A 20,611-nucleotide genomic window follows, 5' to 3' on the forward strand; every position below is an offset into this window, starting at 1 on the left:
ACCTAATACGCCTTGGGCTGAAGAAAGTTTGCATTTCTGTCTGTCGGTTTCTTACCCAATTATCGAAAGAAGGGCTCTGTATTTGCGTATGTATTTGTATGTATTTTTACCTATTACGATGATAGTCGTTGTTCAACTGTAATAATTTAGTCAATACCATACCATACCACCATACCATACCACAGTGCACAGACATAAAGTTGTTATAACAACCGAATTTTTCGCGTAATTAGTACGACTGATTTAGGACATCGATATACCTATTACTGGAGTGAGTTTTAATACCTATACAATGTTAGTATTGTACTTCTTTAGGGTATTCAGCGTAAAGTGCCTATTAGAAATCAGGCGGTTTGAAAATAACAAGTAACAACATATGGCAATATTTATTTATTTAACATTCATTGCACAAAAGAATACCTTACAGTACAAAAGGCGGACTTAATGCCATGAGGCATTCTCTACCAGTCAACCTTTAGTCAATATTTCATTTCATTTCATTTATTTTTAATATTCGTAATAAAAAGTTTTCGACTACATATAACACGAAATACAAAATATCATAGAATTTAACAGATTTGTCAACACTGTTGAAATGGTTATTTACCTCTTTTATTATTTTAATCTAAAGTTGAATTGACGGTCTTAAAAAATTACGATGTTTTTTAATTAAATCAACTTTAAAGAGTGGTTTAAATTAACTTGACATTCAGCATTAAGCTTAACAGTTTTGTGACACCTAACTTTAACAGCTACTCAAAGATTTATTAAGTCTAGATAAAAGTTCTAGTTGTTTCTGAAACTTTGTAAGATATCCACTTTAGGAGCATTCCATGAAATTGTCTACCGTTGTCCCGTACAAACGCGAAGTTTCTGAAGATTTAAAGGTATAAGAGTTTCCTTTTCTATGACAAATGGTCAAAAATACGCACAGAAAAATAATCGCCTGCTTTAAATGCCGAGAAAAAAGTCGCAACACAGGAAATACAATGCGTTTGTACGGGACAGCCCGTGGAACGTTTATCCCACTAATTAGAACTGTGAATATCATGATGATAACGTCGGGTGACAAACAAAAGTTACAAACTAACACCATTGAAATTATTGGACAATAAACCGTGTTAGAAGTGTAATAAAGTGCATTGTTACTTTAATTTTTTGATAGTAACTTAGTGAATTTTGCTTGTCACCCGACGATAAGTTCTACCTAATTACAAAAATAAACTCATGAAAACTAAGAAATGGATTTAAAGACGATTCGCCGCGACGTTTTATTTACTTACATATTATTTTATGATAGTTGTAGGTACATAAGAGCCAAACCACCCAGGCCATGGACACCTGCTACACCTTATATCTTCACCCGCACTTGGTCTAAATCTTCCCAAGCAAACCCGTAGTATCAACCACTATGCAGTTACGATTTCGAAATCATTCGGATCATATTTAAATGCACCCGATTGGCTCGCTGATTTATTCTAGATCATTTAAATAGCGAATCAGGGGCGCGTTCTTGACACTGGACCGCTGGAGTCCGCGGTGTGCGTTCGATTTTCAAATTGTTTTTTTTTTATTTGTGCGGAGTGAAGTGTTTGTGCTTGCCAATTTTGTGCCATTCCGAAGTAAGTTTTAGTTCTACATATGATATGAGGATGATAATGATGTGCTAATGGATTGAATAAATTAAAGAATGGAAATGATTACATTGACGATTTAGTAATGATTAATTAAGTGTACTCGTAATCGTTTATTTAAAAAATGTATATAATATTCAAAATGAAACTGTAACTTAAAAGAAAAGAAAATATCTGGAAGTACCTATACAGGGTGTGGCCTGTAATACGAGCAAATAATTAAAACATAGATTGTACTCCTCAAACGGTGACAGTTTTGTTCTACAACTTTTAAAAATTATGAAGAATTTTAGACTCCCTATTTTTCATACAAAGTCGTCTAGCTATCACGGTTCGTGAGATACAGCCTGGTGACAGACGGACGGACGAACGGACGGACGGACGGACGGACGGACGGACAGCGAAGTCTTAGTAATAGGGTCCCGTTTTACCCTTTGGGTACGGAACCCTAAAAACGAATTATCGAGAAGCCCAATTTCTCCGAATTACCTAGATTCGATATTAAACTTTCAACAGTTTCAACCCTTATTCTGCCTCTTAATTTTATTGCCTCGTTAAACCCTTAACTACTGCCGAGTTAACACTTTCAACGATCGTTTGTGAAACTTTACTAAGATGTTTTGAAATAAATATGAAGTTTAGCCCTATCAGAAAAAAGTTTTAATCAGTAATTTTGTAGTGTCTAGGTACAGTCAACGGTAAAAATATCTGTGTACAAATCATTTTAAAAATATGTCCCATAACTCTTATGTCAGTGAATTAAGAACTCTCTTCTTCCTCGCGTTATCCCGGCATTTCGCCACGGCTCATGAGAGCCTGGGGTCCGCTTGACAACTAATCCCATGATTTGACGTAGGCACTAGTTTTACGAAAGCGACTGCCATCTGACCTTCCAACCCAGAGGGTAAACTAGGCCTTATTGGGATTAGTCCGGTTTCCTCACGATGTTTTCCTTCACCGAAAAGCGACTGGTAAATATCAAATGATATTTCGTACATAAGTTCCTAAAAACTCATTGGTACGAGCCGGGGTTTAAACCCGCGACCTCCAGATTGCAAGTCGCACGCTCTCACCGCTAGGCCACCAGCGCTTTTTAGTGAATTAAGAACTATGGGACATATTTTTGAGTAAGTTGTCTACACCCATATTTTTACCGTTGACTGTAGTACATTTTTAAACATAAAATTGAAAAGTTGTTGTAGTCCTTGGTTGCATCTGACGGTCTAGCATGAATTGAGTTGCGTTCTCACGCGCGACTCCATACATCAAGCGCGTCTTCAAGTATGCACTCGCGCGCGAGAACGCAATTATGCTAGAACGCAACTTATGCACTCCGCTGGTGTGACTGAAGATAAGTAAGACCTATTTTTCACTGCCAAATGAATGCTAGACGTAATTACATACTGTTTACATGTTACTCAGAACTTAGAAGTGTAGGTAGATAGGTACATATTAACATTCACAACAAATAACATTCATCTTGACATTTTCTAAATAGCTCACACGTTTAACATCACCCACACTGTTAGCTGTACATCTGTGGACCTTATTACAAAAGGCATAAGGTCCACCTATGTACAGTTAACCTTGTTACCGTGTACCTACATAATTCCGTAAACTACATTCTGCGCCCGATTACAGAGTGAACACTAATTTGTCACAGACACGACATCATGTAAATGTAAGACCTCATTTAGACGATGCGAGAAGTCGTATGCGAGTTTTATTACATTGCGTTTTTGATCGGTCAGTCGAATTGGACGTAACCAACAGGCCGCAATGTAACTAAAATCGCATGCGAGTTCGCGCGCCGTCTAAATCAGCTCTAATTGTAGTGAGACGTGAGTGTTACTCTGTCAAGTGCGTACTCTATGATTAAAAGTCTCACGGATGCAAATAACTTCCTTAAGAAACTTTTACTTTAAGTGTAACTTATTAGTTAGGTAGGTATCCTTTTCTTAAACGGGACTTCAGCTATTAGTTAGGTCATCATCATCATCTCCTCCTAGCCGTTTTCGGCTACAGCGACTGCTATGCTACAGCTGAGAGCGTCGCCGGTGCGCTCTCAGGTGACTGACATAGCTAATCTTTGCACCAAATATGCGGCCACATTCGCTGCAGGTCAGCACCCCTCCGACGTAATTATACCTACGTAATGGCCACAGGTGGTCTGGCCTTTAGCTATTTTAAGTATCCGTTTGTTAAATGGGACTTCAGCTTGTCCGAGTACTTTTAACCAAGACTAAGTTTAAGTTAAACGTGGTCTTTCACTATCGGCCTCATCTCAAAACTCAAAGTCGCTCAGCGAGCTATGGAGAGGGCTATGCTCGGAGTTTCTCTACGTGATTGAATCAAAAATGAGGAGATCCGTAGACGAACTAAAGTCAACGACATAGCCCACCGGATTAGCAAGCAGAAGTGGCAATGGGCAGGCCACATTGCACGCAGAGAAGATGGTCGATGGGGTCAAAAAGTGCTCGAGTGGAGACCACGGGCTAGCAAGCGCAGCGTAGGACGTCCACCCACAAGATGGACAGACGACCTTGTTAAGGTCGCCGGAAGACGCTGGATGCGGGTCGCTTCCAACCGCCACGTATGGAGATCCAAGGGGGAGGCCTATGTTCAGCAATGGACGTCTTATGGCTGAGATGATGATGATGATGATGAAGTTTAAGATTCTTCCGTTGACAAAAAAAAGCGTTAAGAGGTGAGCAGGGAAGCTGCTCACTTCAAAAAATCGTGTCAAAGAGAAAAATAGAATAGAATACATTTATTTACATCTCATCATGGTTAGTTACATAAGATAAGAATAGCGTAATTTTAAATGTAAATAACCACTAACTTACTCATATGAAGTAGAAAAGATCCATTAAACTGTCTAGGGAATTCATTACCGATAACCGGCGAAGTGCGAGACGCGATAATGATCAAAGTTAGACGGAGATAGGAAAACTTCTGGGGAAAACATCCGTATGGGTATTTGGGGAATTTACTACAATTTACTAGAGTTTGTTTGTGAAGATGTACTGTTTATTTTATAGTGTTGTCAAACAAACCAAACAGCCATGGCGTTTTATACATTTATATTTACAAACGTAAGGGATGAAAGAGCCATCGTGTATAGCTACCTTAAAGTTAAAGTCTGCTGCTTGATAAAACTCATGATAGTTTATTTCTTATTTCAGGTAAGCAGCAGCCATGATACCTAGCTCACTCATCCCAGTCACCATCCTCCTTCTATCACTTCACACCATCACGGCTGAAGAAGGTTACCTCCGTTACGTCAAAGATGGCTGCTTCCTCCGCGGCGAGGCACTTTCCTGTGTCAAATATAAAGCATTAAAAGTAGCTAAGAAAACATTATTTGGTGACGATATAAATGGAAACGAAACCATCAGAGCCAACAACATGATCAGTTTCGTACCATTAGATCAAGAAACTGTAGATAAGTTGAATATAAAGAAAGAAGAAATAGAAGTGAGTGAACCGAGAGGGTTTTTATCGGAGTGGGCGGAACTGACGAAGTATGCAGTGAAGGTTGTGAAGGAGTTCTTCAGGATGAAGGGAATGAAGGTGAACTTGCCGGAAGGAGCGAGGACTATTGAGGAGGAGGATGTCGATGACGGTGAGTTTTTACAAGCTTTTATTTAACTTGCCCTGTATGACAATGTATGTATATTAGTTAGTTCGTTTCTGTTTTTAAAGTAATATGTTTGCCATACGATTAAATAAAATTAGTTAGTGTGGGTCTAATCTTGGAAGCTTAACTTGAACCACTTCCTGATTTCCGATTGAGCTGACATGTTTAAATCGGATGACAATTCATTATGATGATGACTGATGGATACAGAAGGTGGCCATAGGAACTCTGTGATAAAGTAACGCAAACTAATTATGTTTGGGGTTGTTACAATTGTGTCGTTGAATATTAGGTGCCTGTGGAAACAAAAGTACAGTCAGCGACAAAAGCTGCAAAAATGAATCTTTTATCAAAGACTTTAAATGTCTTACTCTAATGATATAATGTGTTTATTAGCCCCTTCTTTAGAATCCTCTTGTCTCTGACCTATTCTAATTATTGACTTCTTACTCATCTTTACAAAGGCAAATGAAAAAGTCACACGAAAACTAGATCATATTTCCATTAATAATAATGACCTACATCATATACATATTATTATAAAATTGCCAATTTTATTTAATAACATTTTTACAACTTTATAACAAATCACTAAAACTTATAAATAAAAAATTTGCCCTAAGTCATGGTCCGTAGGTAGGGTGCCCACATATGTTTTGTTTCTCTGAAACATATTATTAATATTTCCAGCCTAATAACAAAATCTTTGTATCCATACTCTTCTCGTTATCAATATATTTTTAATTCACATCATTAGAAATAAGGAAAAAACAAACTTCACTCATTGCCTCTGAAAATGAACTCCTCAATGTTCGGAATTAAAGTTTCCGAGGACTCATTAAAAGTGATTTTAATTAAAAAACTCAACGAGTCGTAGGTACTGGGTTTGAGCGTCAAATATAATTTATTCAATTAATTAAGTTATGAAACTTCATCAGCAAATTATTCGATTCTAAACTCAAATAACAAGAAATGAAAAGTAAAACACCGGAGTGTGAAACAAACTTATTTCTGTATAATGTAATATGTATTAACTAAAATTATAATTATTCTGAATCACTTCCGACTAACGAGTAGGTACCTAATTCTTATAATCACACATAATTAAATCATGTCATGTCATGTCTCGGCTAGTCTGTGGCCATGAGTAAGCCCATTCATAATAAAAAAAAAATAAAAAAAATTTGCATGAACCTTATTCGGAATTAGCCTACATTATTTTTAGTTTATTTTTATTTTATTTTACATTTGGAAGTAGGTGTACAGTCAGCAGCAGAAGTTGCTAAGCGGACGGGATGTTCAAAATTACCTTGACACGCTCTTGTTCTCTTAACAATAAAGTTGCGTCAAGATCATTTTGGACACCTGGCCCGCTTAGCTTTAGCTGCTGACTGTATCTACTCAAGTTGTGTAAAGTATGTGAGTAATTAAATGCCGTTAGCAAGAAATTGATAATTTTTTGTTTAACACCTTCACAATCCAAAAACCTAGATGTAAATTCTAATTTAAAAATTCGTATGGTTTTAAACTGGCTTTTATACGAACTTGAATATCGTTTTTGTGTTTGCGCGCTTCTCACGCACTTTTACTTCTTTTTAAATATACATACCTATTTTGAAAAATGCACAAAATACGCAGGCAGGGTCTCAAGAGGTAAGCTTGAAAAATAGTAATAATATAATTTTGCCCTAAAAATGTGTATTAAGAATAATATTGTAATAACAATAGTTCCAATTCCTGCTGAGACAGGTTCATGGTGTGTCTATTGTTGCACCTGTGAATGGGTTCCAGCAGGCGTTCTACATGACATTAAAGCTCTCCAAGGGGCCTGTGTAGGATTTATATCCTTACGTGGGGATATCCTATATAGCCTATCAAAAGACCGGGATTTAAAGGCCCGTGAAATCGAAGGAGATACATAGAAGTTACATATCATGTGTGTGCCTACAGTCCTACATTATTTTATAAACTGCCGTATTCGAACTTCAAGATATTCACAAGAGACGACACGTACTAGATACGTTATAGTTTAGATATCAACTAGTTCTCTTTTGCAGCGCAATTCGGGCAACCAATGTCACCTTTACGTCATATAAAGTAAGATATCTATTAGATGTGAATTGGAACTCTTACGGCCCCGACACTATCATTAGCAATGACATGAAATTTCATAACGCTCCAGCGTTTGGTCCATTCAGGTCATGACATTCCTAAATCTCCCCACACACTTATCAGTATTTCTATCAGTATTTTCATCATTACCTTTCACGGGGAATTTTAAGTTATTATTTTCCTAACCGTTCTTAGTTATGTTGTAGTGTACGTTTTGAAGAACACAAAACCAAGACATTATTCAATCATCGATTCAAATATTTCTAACCTGTCGTAATTATACTATGTACTGTGGCAACTCTATGCCCGATAAGCCAGAAAAATGCAGAAAAAGAAATAGTTAATTAAAAAGAATATTTATTTGTTTCAACCTTTTCGTGCGTGCGTGCGCCATGACTGTGTGAAAGATTGGTAGTTAAAAAATGTATCCAAATATTTTTTTTTATTCTTACCACGAACCGGGAATCAAACTATTCTTAAAGTACAATCAGCATCATATAGTAGGTAGCATCCAAAGTACCTATTCAAATAGTTCGGTACGCCATACATACCTATTATATGGTGTACCGAACTATTTGAATACTTTGGATGCCACCTACTATACGACGCTGACTGTACCTACTGGATTCTTCTGTTATGTAAGAATGTATACGTATTTGGTTAAGAAAAAAGGTACCTGATATGTAGGGGTTGCAATCCGGTCCGGCGGATCCGGTGATCCGGCCAGTCTCGGATCCGGTAAAGTGAATCAAAGCGCTAAAATATAAAATAACAGCTTAAAACACTGCTAAAATTTAAAAGTTCTCGCCAATATTCGAATTTTCTCGCTCGCAAACAGCAACACAACAACTTGTTTGTTAGTTGACGCCAGTCTTCTAGCCGACGAAATATGTGTAGTCGTAGCGTTGAGATTTCCGTTCACCGTAAGTACTGAATTGGTTTATATTCAATTTATTGTGTTGTTTCATTGTAATTTAATGTACATGTTCTTTCGTTTTATTTTGTACAAACCATTATAGCCCACTTTAAGACACAGGTTTTTGGGGTATCCGAAATACTAATACTTGTACATAATTCTATTAATTATTAAAAAAGTGGTTAGAATTTTGCTGATTAAAACTAGTCGGGGTTTCTGCGGTTGACTTGACGTTTAGTAAAAACAATATCTGTGGAGGTTCGAAGTAAGGAGGTATAAAAAAAGAGTCCGTCATAAAGCAAGTTCGAACGGGATAGTCTTATATGGAACATTCAACCATAAACACTAACTATTCATTCTCAATTAGTCATAAAACTTTTTAAGCTGTACAGGCCTGATTTAGTTAATATGTTTTATCCTTCTTACAAATACATAAGTCAAAATGAGAGATAAAGACCAAAACGAGAAGATCAAAACTATTCATAGCTAATTCAGGCCAGTAACGCGTTTATAAATACATAATGCCATAAACCAGAGAGTTTACTTATAGGATGGATGCATACTTACAACATGTTATTATATAAGGCCATATACAGAATATACAAAATACGGATGTTGACCATATTTTGAAAAATATATTGAACTCCATGCACGAAATAAAACGTAAAAGGGAATATTACGCAAAAGTCGGCGTAGGGTCCACTAGCAAATTCAGAGGGTCTACTTCGAAATGCGAAAATCGCAATTTCGTTATCAGTCTCTAACGCTCGAATACGCAAGAGTGATAAAGAGGCAGAAAACGAAATTACGCGGTAAGCCCTCAATATGTGCTAGAGGCATTGTACGCAGAGTATTGCGTAATATTATTCTATTTCCCTGAATAGGGAATATTACTCGAAACTCTGCGTAGGGGGCGCCACTACCACAATCCATCACAATCTGGGGGTCTACCGCGAAACACGAAATTTCGTTATCTAACCTCTCTATCACTTTTCATCATCATCATCCTCACTTTTGCATATTCGAACGATAAAGACGCAGATAACTAAATTTAGATTTTCGCGTTTCCCGGTAAAAATATAATTAAATTGTTGTAAACAACGTAAAAGGTTTTTAATTTTTATTTCATGTATGGAAACTTTTAGAAAGGGACAGAGATTTTCTTTGTGCACCGTATTCTGCATGTTTTCCTTTTTTCTTAAGAGTCAAGTGAAAATAAACTTTAGAGCAATGATAATAGAGTAGGTATACTTCACTTATTGATTTAAATGCCAGTAATGACTCTTGTTAGTATAAAACCTTCTTCTAAAGTACTTTAAATGACGGAATGAGGGATTAGAGTGATGCGCTCCACTCACTATCAGTATAATGTCATTATTTTGACATTTCTTCAAAAATATTAAAAATGTTTAATAACTTCATTATCGTCCATCATTCTTTCTGTCATTTCTGATTCCATCATTCTAACCAATTCACTGTCAGTATAATGTCATTTCTAGTATCATTACTTTGACATAACTCCAATACTGACGGAAATTATTAAAATAAACTTCATTACTTGCCGTCATTCCTTCATGACACTCCCTACACTATCACTAAAAACGTCATTCCGTCAAAGTAATGTCAGTATCCATGATAGTGTCGGGGCCGTATCTAAGTCATATCATTAAACATATCATTATCGTATCATGGTGATATCTAATAGATATCTATTTCAAAATCCGAATCGGGCCCAAAGGCTCGTTTTCCTTTGTCATCTTAAATACTCATAAAGTATTCATATTTAATCATAATTTGAAAGACGCGATCAAAATAAATACATACACGACTACACGAGTTTATTATTAAAAGGTGACTTTATGTGGTCGATGGTATTTGCAAAGGTTAAAGGGCAGGAGTAAAGTTAGGGTGAAAGTACATAGACTAAGAAAAGTCTGCAGCTATTTGATAGCCCAAGTAGTGCAAGTGTTATTTCAAACGTCAAACTTCTATTAAATTCTTACGTATAAATAACACGTGCACTGCGTGGACTGTCAAATTCGCTGCAGACTTTTATTGGTCTAACTCTAGGTCTAGTGACAATAAAAGTATCTAGTGATAAATATCTAAATATCTAGTGATAAGTTTTGAAATGGACAAATATGGAACACGGAGGAGGCCTGAACATTTTTTTTTTAATTATATTTCCATAGAAAAATATTGGGCTGGAAAATATTTACTTTCTTTTTAAACTTACTTATTGATGAGCTAACTTAAGGTTTTAAAGTACCTACTTACCAGTGCTCATAATTTTTTTTCCATCTTGGGGCTATTCATAAATTACGTCATATCAAATTAGGGGGGGGGGGGTCTGGATATCGGATGATGGTAGCATGACATAGGAGGAAACGGTGCAACATTCGATGAATGATTTTTGGATGATTTTAGGGGGGGGGGGTCAACAATCGTCAAAAAACGATGACGTAATTTAGTGTCCCCCACTTGACTGAAGATACCTAGTAATTTTATTGCCAATATTAATTTTCAAGGAATTGCAACATCAGTAACAGGGTTCGTTTGTTACAAATAAGAAGTTCTCAAAGCCATCTTCGAAATTAAATAAACAATAGAAGAAGCTATACTAAATTATTTCTATTTTCTATCAATGTCAAAACCAATATTACAATCTAAATTCAATCCCAAGAAATTCAATTGAAAACGTAGAAACAATTATATTTACATCAATAAAAACCACAACAATCAATAAACTGCAAAGTATCAAGAATTTTCCTGTACAAATCAAAATGGCGCATAAACCGACTATTGACACTTCTAATTTCAAATCTAATGTCTTACATTTAAGGTTCTAATTGGTATGCACGCCTGTGCAATGAGGATAGTTTAGAACGACGATAATTTTCTAGGCCCTTCACAACAGCAATAGGGTAGAAGCTCCAGTTGCGGTCACACTGCGAGCAAACAGACCAGAGAGGGTACAGCCACAAGCTATGACTAAAACATCTAAATAGAGACACTCTCTTTAAATGTTAATCATCCCCCCTCCCGCCCCAATATTTTTTTTGTTTGAATGTAGTAACCTGCAAAGTGGTAATTCCTATTTTTTTTTCTGATCTGATATTGGGATCCATGGGGAACATAACATCCAGCGCTAAAACCTTATTTTAAGCCCACGCGTCAAATCTAAAAAGCACTTTAAAATTCTATTCGCGTCGCGTACTCCCACATTCTGGAAGTCGTGACGTCATAAGAATTTAGAGCCACGTAAATGTGTCATTTGCGTGGCACCTTTAAATTCCTGTCTCCAAAGAAACATGATTAAAGTTCTGAACCTTATTTTGAGGGGAACAGAGTACAGTTTGTAATGGCATTGTTTTTGCATTTTCTGTATTTTGGCGAAGGTAATTGGGATTTCCGGAACAGGCTGTTTTTTTTTTTATTATTATGAATGGGCTTACTCATGGCCACAGACTAGCCGAGGCGTAGACGTGGCCTACGATGGAGCGAGCTCGCCCAGAAGGTGCCTGTTCACTCTTGATTTGAAGGTTGCCGGGTTATAAGAACACGGAAATATAGACGCCGGCAAGGAATTCCATTCCTTGGCAGTGCGCATAAGGAAAGTAGAAGCAAAGCGCTTCGTGCGAATTGGTGGAATATCTACCAAGTAAGGATGGAAACCGGCCGTGCGTCTAAAAGTCCGATGGTAGAATGGGGACGGTGGAATAAGCTCGTGTAGCTCTTGGGCACACTCCCCGAAGTGCAACCTGTAGAATACCGACAGGCTGGCGACTTTCCGCCGATGGGCCAAAGACTGAAGCTTAGCCGTTAGCTTCTTGTCGCCGATCATCCTCCTGGCTCTGCGCTCCACTGAGTCCAAAGCGGCGAGTTGGTATTTAGCTGAGCCATCCCACAGGTGGCTGCAATACTCCATACACGACCGGACTTGAGCTTTGTAAAGTGTTAGAAGCTGTCCAGGTGTGAAGTATCGCTTCACCTTATTTAGGACGCCCAGCTTTCTGGCCGCAGTTTGTGCTTTAGACTCAATGAAGCTGCCGAAGCTGAGGACTGAACTCAGCTCCATGCCGAGGAGCTCCAGGCTGTCGGCAATAGGTACAGATGCACCCCGGAAAGAAGGAGTCAGGTCGAATGGACTCCGTTTTGCGGAAAATAGACACGTCTGCGTTTTGGAGGCGTTGAACGTGACCAGATTGTCATCACCCCACTGGGAAACGAGACTAAGGGTCAAGTTCATTCGCTCAACCATGGCCTCTCTCTGTGAACGTATATCCTCCCTGCTGTCCCCTGCACTAGCCAAATATCTCTCAACAACCGTACTGTCATCTGCATAACCTACAATGCTGGGTTGCAGCATGTCGTTAATGTGGAGCAGGAAAAGGGTTGCGGAGAGAACAGACCCCTGAGGAACACCGGCGTCAATGGCCATGAGGTCTGAAGAGCAGCCATCAATAACTACTCTGATCGACCGTTCACTCAAGAAATCAGATAGCCAGCTACAAAAGTCAGCAGGGATGCCGTATGCAGGAAGCTTGCTAAGGAGACTTGCGTGCCAAACCCTGTCAAAGGCCTTCGAGATGTCCAGTGAAACAGCAAGCGCTTCACCGTTCCTCTCGATGGCCTCGCCGCAGCAGTGCGTGACATACGCTAAAAGATCCCCAGTAGACCGACCTCGGCGAAAGCCATATTGACGGTCACTGAGCAGATCATTTGCTTCGAGGTATGCCAGCAGCTTGCCGTTAAGTACCCTTTCCATGACTTTACAGAGCATGGAGGTAATGGCGATTGGTCGGTAATTGCAGGGATCAGCACGACTACCCTTCTTGGGTACTGGCTGCACGTTTGCAAGCTTCCAGGATTTCGGCACCGTTCTTGTTTGGAGAGAGAGGCGGTACAGGCGTGTCAGTACAGAAGACAACTCAGGCGCACACTGCTTTAGTACACGTGCAGGTATACCGTCTGGTCCACTGGCCTTATTCACGTCAAGATTCTTCAGAGCTCGGCGTACCTCTTTTTGATGAATAGCAATTCTCTGCATAGAGGAACTGCATTGAGGTAGCGTAGGTGGAAGTTTTGAGCCTGCGTCTAGACGTGAATTGCTCGCAAACAGAGAAGCAAACAAGTTTGCTTTCTCTGTTGCGGAGTGGGCCAGTGTCCCATCAGGTTTCTGCAGAGGTGGCAATGTGGGTCGGCAGAAGTTGGATTCGACCGCTTTCGACAGGGACCAGAACCGCTTGCTACCAGGAGGGTAGGAGGCGAGTTTGGCCCCTATTCGACTGACGTGGTCGAATCGAGCCTTTCGAAGCACCCGTTTGCAGGACTTGGCAGCTGAGTTAAAGGCTTTTTTCCTCGCGCGAACCCTCTGTGCTCCAGCTTTGGTATCGCGGGCTAATACCCAAGCCTGGTATGCAGACTGCTTAAGGGCCTCGGCCCGAGCACAGTCCGAATTGTACCATGCTCGGGTCTTGTGATCGAGCGATAGGTCGGAGAACGGAATGAAATATTCCATTCCCTGCCGAATCACATCCGCAACAGCCTCAGCAGAACACGAGGGGTCACCCGAAGGGGTCACAGACCTGCCGCCAGGGGAAAGACGCAAAGAAATGCCGCATCTCATCCCAGTCCGCTGACTCGTATCGCCATACTCTCCTCGTGCCCCTAGGGCAGAGATCAGGAGGAGAGTGGATCGACACGGATTTCACTAGACAGTGATCGGACGATCCTAGCGGAGCTGAGACCGAAACCGAGTGCCTGTCTGGATCAGTTGTCAGCAGAAGGTCAAGGCAATTGGGTGTATGGTCAGTAACATCCGGTATCCGCGTCGCAACATTTACCAGCTGGGTAAGGTTTAGGGATACAGCAAATTTGCGCGCTTCCCTCCCAGCGTGGCAAGTATTCTTGAACGGGAACAGCCACTCCTCGTGGTGGGCGTTAAAGTCCCCAAGGAATACGAGTTGAGCCGCAGGGTACCGCTGTTGGGCTTTATCTGCCATCTCAGTAAGGTGGTCAAAGAGCCTAGTTGTCTCCTGGTTTCCGCTGTGCGATCGGTAGACACAGGCATACAGAGTTTTCTCTGAGCCCGAGTCAACCATAATCCACAAAGTGGAAAACCCGGCAGCCTCAAAGCAACGGAGACGCTTGCAGCAAATGTCATCGCGGACGTACACACAGACCCCAGCACGTGCTCTGAACTTATGTTCCAGTGAGTAGCCTGGGTAGTTGAGGTACGACGCGTCCGCTGGGGTTTTGATTTGCGTCTCCGTCAAAAAGAATAGGTGCGGTTTTTCGGTTTCAAGATGGTGGTGGACCGGATCGATATTTGAGTGCAACCCCCTGATGTTGGTGAGGTGCACTTTCAATGGGAGGAAGTGCAGCCGGTGTTTAACCCTATTCTTTTTTCTTTTCAATTTCATATTTGTGGAGTGTGGGATGGGTGAAAAAATGCCTGTCGAGGTGTTGCGTTTACCATTTGGATCACTTGAGCTAATCCGGACAATGAGGAGCTCACTTGGAGACTGCGGGGACGCCCGAGCCCCCCTGAAATAACCCACCGGGTCCTCCCGTCCAGTCGCCAACTGGCACGGTGGAGCTATTCCAGGATTTTTCGCTAGGTGGCGGGGCAGCCTCTCGCACGTGGCTGTCGTACAATTGGGCCCCCAACTTCCTGCGGTCGGCCACCGGCAAGACCGTGCCTCGGATCCCGCTACCCTCCAGCGTGAGCCGCTCGGCCCGACGTCACTCAGGAATCCAAAAACCGGCATTATGCAACACAACTGACAGCCAATCATCCCCCAAAGGCACTGGTACTCCCGCACATAGACGAAACGCAGCAAGGCTGCTTGGCGCCTGACTCCGGCGGGAGGGTGGTAGCAAACCAGGCGGCCCCTTGCGGGACCTACCACCGCTGGTTTGGACGTAGTTTAAGGACATACCCGGGGCCGAAACCGTGTTTATTATTATAGGTATGGAATTCGGTAAATGTGTGACAAAGGTGTATAAGGTGAGTGTGTTTCGAAATTCATGATATGGAATTATCGGAATAAATAATAATAGGCATTAATTTCGGTTCGGAATTGTTATACCCAACATATTCGGTTAATATTCTTGAAATAGGTAGGTAAAAATACATGTATGTCAATTGCGTGTAAAAATACGCAAGTAAGTACAGGGTGTTTGGTACATCGTTTGCCAAATTAAAACGGCAGATAGGTTGAGTCATTTGCTATCTTCTCAGGCCTAGAAATTTTTAATTTGGCGCACTTTTTTTTTTACTTCTATGCCAGTTTTTCGTAAATTTCAAATTTTTACTTGCGTCTTCTTCCTCGCGTTATCCCGGCATTCTGCCACGGCTCATGGAAGCCTGGGGTCCGCTTGACAACTAATCCCATGATTTGACGTAGGCACTAAGTTTTACGAAAGCGACTGCCATCTGACCTTCCAACCCAGAGGGTAAACTAGGCCTTATTGGGATTAGTCCGGTTTCCTCACGATGTTTTCCTTCACCGAAAAGCGATTGGTAAATATCAAATGATATTTTTTCGTACATAAGTTCCGAAAAACTCATTGGTACGAGCCAGGGTTTGAACCCGCGACCTCCAGATTGCAAGTCGCACGCTCTTACCGCTAGGCCACCAGCGCTTTCTAGGCCACCAGCACTTTGCTTTTAATTTGGCAAACGATGTACCAAACACCCTGTATAACGGGTTACCACTGATTGACTATTACCTTATCTTTTTGCGGATTAGCAAAGTAATATTATTCTAATAGTAATTAGAATGGATTTCCGCAAAGTAACACCTGATTTTATTCACTATAGACTGGTATCTACTACTACTACTAGGTGTTACTTTGTATTTTATACGTAGGTACCTACCTACTTATAAAAAAAATCAAGTAAGTAATTGGTATAAAATTGTTACAAAAAGTGCGGTATCAAAAACAACTCTAAGGCGTGACATAATTTAATTACGATTTAAGCGTCGATATGTGTGGAAAATTTAAAAAATATAAATTTAAAATAACCTATTGAATACCAAAAGTATAAAAACACTTTGAATACTTTGATTACAAAAAATTATACCAAGTATGAAATATTGGTAAAAAAAAATTCGATTTTCTTATCAAATCTGAAGGGGTATCTTATGAATCTATTATATTTTTTAAGCTTAATTCTTCAGATATAAAAACCAGGTAGTCCTTTAACCTACTAGGAAACTCATCTCATGATTAACCCACTTTAATCATGAGATGAGTTTAATCAGAAACTTAAAGAAAACTTTTAAATAAGGTTTTATAAATAGCATGCTCACGACCTTGACTGAATTTACCTAAATTTTACAATTAATCAAAAGTTCAACAGAACACTTTCTCAACTTAGTAGCAATTTGAGCCCCATCTGTGACAATCGATTACTTAGGATAGTTCGGGTCATCAGAGCGTTTCATGGGAAAACGCGCTAATTCAATAATAATGCGTGAAAAAGAGAGCAAAACTGTTTATTCTTAACCGTATTATGGTAAATTCATTTGTTTTATTGATCGATTGCTTTTTATTTAGAACTCTGTGAAATAAAGGTATGTTTTTGTTAATTGAAAAACACGTTTTAAAAATAAGTCACGGCAAATACGTAACAATTATGAATCTATTACGATCATTTATATTTTTCTGCTCATGAGTAATAGTTACTGATTTACAAAAACCGTTTTTCAATTAAAAGACATGTCAAGATCGCTTAGCTTCTTTGTGCTTCTTTCTAATGCTAAAAAAACAAACTATAACTAGACGCAAAATAAATGATTTGCAAGACCGAAGTGATCCCATAAGTGTTCCGTAAACAAAGTTTTGTACGGAACACTAACAATGATGCTTTGTTAAAACCACGAAAGAAACTACCTAGACTAACTAAAAACGTGTCCCTAGGATTTTTAGTAAGAAAAGACTCAAAGGAAGTCATAAATTCGAATCGACAGCAATAATAGTGGGACTTACTTTTTTATTGAGATAAACTGGCCATTTGTCATCGTTGGTTTTCGCTAACACCATAAATCGCCATCGATTTACTTCGGCTAAGGTGAATTCGGGTCAAAATTCTTTTCCTTGTCTTGTTTTTTTGTCACATATTTAATTACACAAAAGGATCTATCGCGATATAATTTCATCTGTTGTGACCGAGTGGAGTTTTATGTATGGGGTGATTTTTTTTAATTTTCCTCAAGTAAATTATAATCTACAGCTAGAAAGACATGCAATAATGATAAAAGACAAGACAACGAAAATAATTTTGACCTAATTCGGTCAAACTTAAAACCAAGATCAGGTCTTTCCTGTGGACATAAAAAGTTAAGGGCTCTAAAGTTTAATTTTAGAACCCAGGACCATCGGCTTCACAGGCAGGGTCACTACCCACTAGGCCAGATGGTCGTAAAAATTAAAAATTCTTCTCAATATACCTAACAATAGTGATGATAATACTATGTTTATCTTACAGGCCTTTTCTAAAAGATACATTGAGAACCCGTCATTCTTCATTCCAGGTCGCGGCCGTAGAAAGAAGTTGGCAGTAGTCGTCCCCCTCCTCACCCTACTAGCAGCGCTGAAGACCAAACTGCTTCTAATCCCGATTCTCCTAGCAGTTCTACTGATAAAGAAGCTCCTCCTGGTCGCCGCCCTCCTACTGCCAGGTCTCCTGAGCACGCTCAAGGCTTGCAAGGTAGGATAGAAGTTAAGGTAGGACGTTGGTAAGTTTATGATCATTATCATTATTGATCATATCAGCATCACTTTTGGTCATAAGGGACTTTTATATATTTTCTTCATTTTCATCATTATTCATATTATTTGCTTTGGTCACTGTAAGAGATTTTTATTTATCATGTCTTTGATCTTATTATTAGTCTATTATTTATTCAAAGAATATTTATCTTTATTAATGACAGTACCCACAAGTATTGTAACTATAACATTAGCACAATCATCAATAATATTTATACTAGACATAGTACCTACTTATTCATTACAAATTCAGTCAATATTGTCAATATCTGTTATCAGCCCACTCGAAATGTAAACCTCAGATAAAACAATAATCCTAGCCATTTTTACTGTAAAAAGTTAATCCCTTATTTTGCATTGAGCGATTCAATGTATCGATTTTCTAGTATAAAATGATCTGCGGACTTGTGATGATAAAACCTATTTGGGGAGCATACTTATTTAGCTGTGTTGGAAACTTGACTCGCCTGAGTAAAGTTATTGGAATAATACTATGCTTGAATTAATATTTGAGCAAGCTGACGCTACTAAAAGGGTTTAACAAAAAGCTTTGTTACAAATGTATTGAGCAACAAAAAATATAATAAATGAACGATTATACATACAACTTCGGAGAGTTGAAATGGATGGTTAGTTTGTTGATAGAGGTTACACGTAGTTTCTGTTCTGCAGGAGGATGGAAACGGTCTTTATACATACCAAATTATCCATTAGCCGTCTGGTGGCTTAAAAGAGGCCTATCTTTCTATTTTTATTGGAATAATTTCTCTGAGGTATTTGTTTGTAAGCAGCCGGAGGTTATAATATTTAAGTTTATAGGTTTCTACCTAACTTAAAGTACTATCGACTTCAAATATTATGTTTAAATTTTATATGATGTACATCGGCTTATTATAAAGGAGTAAGGTGCAAAAATATCTTTACACGAACACATCTAAGTTTTTAAATATAACTTTGACGTCAACCGTGCCTAAAATATAATATGTATGCTTTTATACTTTCGGGTGAATGACTACACACTAGATTTAATAACATCATAATTATATTTAATACCACATCATACTCACAATATGTATTGCTCACATTCCATTTCAATTTAGTAAAAATAATTTTGCATGCAATCGTAGTTAATGCATTTAAAATATATATTTTACGTGATCGAAACAGCCTGATTAAATTTTAAATCTTTTCTACTTATCTGCTACTGACATGTAATTAGAATTGAAAAGAAACAAGAAATTACTTTTGAGAAAATTTATATTTCTTAACATAAATACAGTAAGATATTTTATAACTGTCCGAATTGTAAGAATAGCTCTTAAGTAACATTCGGACACCTTCAAAAACTTAGACTAAGTAGTGTATAGGTGTTAAACTCTTTTCTGACTTCTCTGCAAAGTACCGATACACTTGCGTACCCCTTCGGTAATTAGTACAGTCGCCATGAGATACCTACCTGAACACGCCTCTACTGTCAAGGCATTAGAGTGCCTGTTCAGATACTTTGAGCACCTCGGCCGTTCCATCACATCTGATGGCGAGTGTACTAGTAAAATGTCCCACCGATACCTTACTGCCAAGTCAGGAAAGTCTTAAACCGTTTTTCTCCTTGTTCCAGCACCACCATCACAGTCCCAGCTACTCCTTTTTCGGCAGCAGTGACTCCTCAGACTACAACTCGGACTATGGCAGTAGCTATGCCTACTCCTCAGGAAATGGCTACGCCAAGGACTGGGCTGCGAACAGGGCGTATAACATGCAGAAACCTAGGCCTACTCCTGCCCCTATGTACATTACAGCTCCTGGTGGAGTTGCGTAGATTTAATGTACAGTCTACTATGAATTAAAAAAATTTACAAGCCGAAAGGTCTGCGAACGATGCTATTAAGTTTAGGATAAATTCAAAAGTGGAAAAAATACTGTCTTCGGGGAAATTGAACTCACGGCCTCTAGATCGATACTCTGAGGTACCAAGACCTCATCCATAGCCAGCAAATATTTCCATCTTATCGGTCTAGAGGACCCTAGTGACATCTACCGTAAGAGCGTTCGATTCTTACACGGCTACCGGAATTCCAAGTCATATTGGAAATTCACCAGTTAAGACACCCAAGACAGTAATTTTTACAAACTTTTGTTTAGTTTCACCTGACCGTTGTCTGTCTGTCTGTCTGTAATCAAATCTTGCAAGTTAAATTTGATCCACTTCCCGGTTTCCAATTTAGCTGAAATTTTGCATGCATGTATAAATCGGATGACAATGCAATATTATGGCACCATCGAACTGATCTGATGATGGAGACAGGAGGTGGCCATAGGAACTCTGTGATGAAAGAACGCAACCTAATTGTGTTAGGGGTTTTTATAATTGTCTCGATGAGTATTAGTTGCCCGTGGGATAAAAAGTACAGTCGGCGATAAAAGCTTCTACCAAAAAATAATTTTTTGCCAAAAACTTATTTATTCTAAGCTTAACTTAAAGCATGTTCCAGTGGGCTAAGCAAAAACCAAAAATGATTGAATACA

General features: G+C 39.1%; 1 protein-coding gene across 1 annotated transcript; it reads left to right on the top strand.

Annotated features, from left to right (window-relative positions):
- Positions 1-1,405: 1,405 nt before the first annotated feature.
- Positions 1,406-19,904, top strand: LOC134675220 (uncharacterized). Its single transcript, XM_063533435.1, has 4 exons — positions 1,406-1,622; positions 4,820-5,259; positions 17,848-18,023; positions 19,704-19,904. The coding sequence occupies exons 2-4, from the start codon at positions 4,833-4,835 to the stop codon at positions 19,902-19,904; spliced, it is 804 nt and encodes a 267-aa protein (XP_063389505.1). The 5' UTR covers positions 1,406-1,622; positions 4,820-4,832.
- The last annotated feature ends 707 nt before the right edge of the window (positions 19,905-20,611 follow it).

Source organism: Cydia fagiglandana, chromosome 21, assembly GCF_963556715.1.
Source record: "Cydia fagiglandana chromosome 21, ilCydFagi1.1, whole genome shotgun sequence".
In the NCBI taxonomy this organism is placed as follows: Eukaryota; Metazoa; Arthropoda; class Insecta; order Lepidoptera; family Tortricidae; genus Cydia; species Cydia fagiglandana.

Bases quoted from the DNA above. Each gene is read 5' to 3' on its own strand.
- LOC134675220 (XM_063533435.1), top strand. From the start codon at position 4,833: ATGATACCTAGCTCACTCATCCCAGTCACCATCCTCCTTCTATCACTT. The intron at 5,260-17,847 runs GTGAGTTTTTAC...TCTTCATTCCAG, and splicing joins GGAGGAGGATGTCGATGACG to GTCGCGGCCGTAGAAAGAAG. The intron at 18,024-19,703 runs GTAGGATAGAAG...TCCTTGTTCCAG, and splicing joins GCACGCTCAAGGCTTGCAAG to CACCACCATCACAGTCCCAG.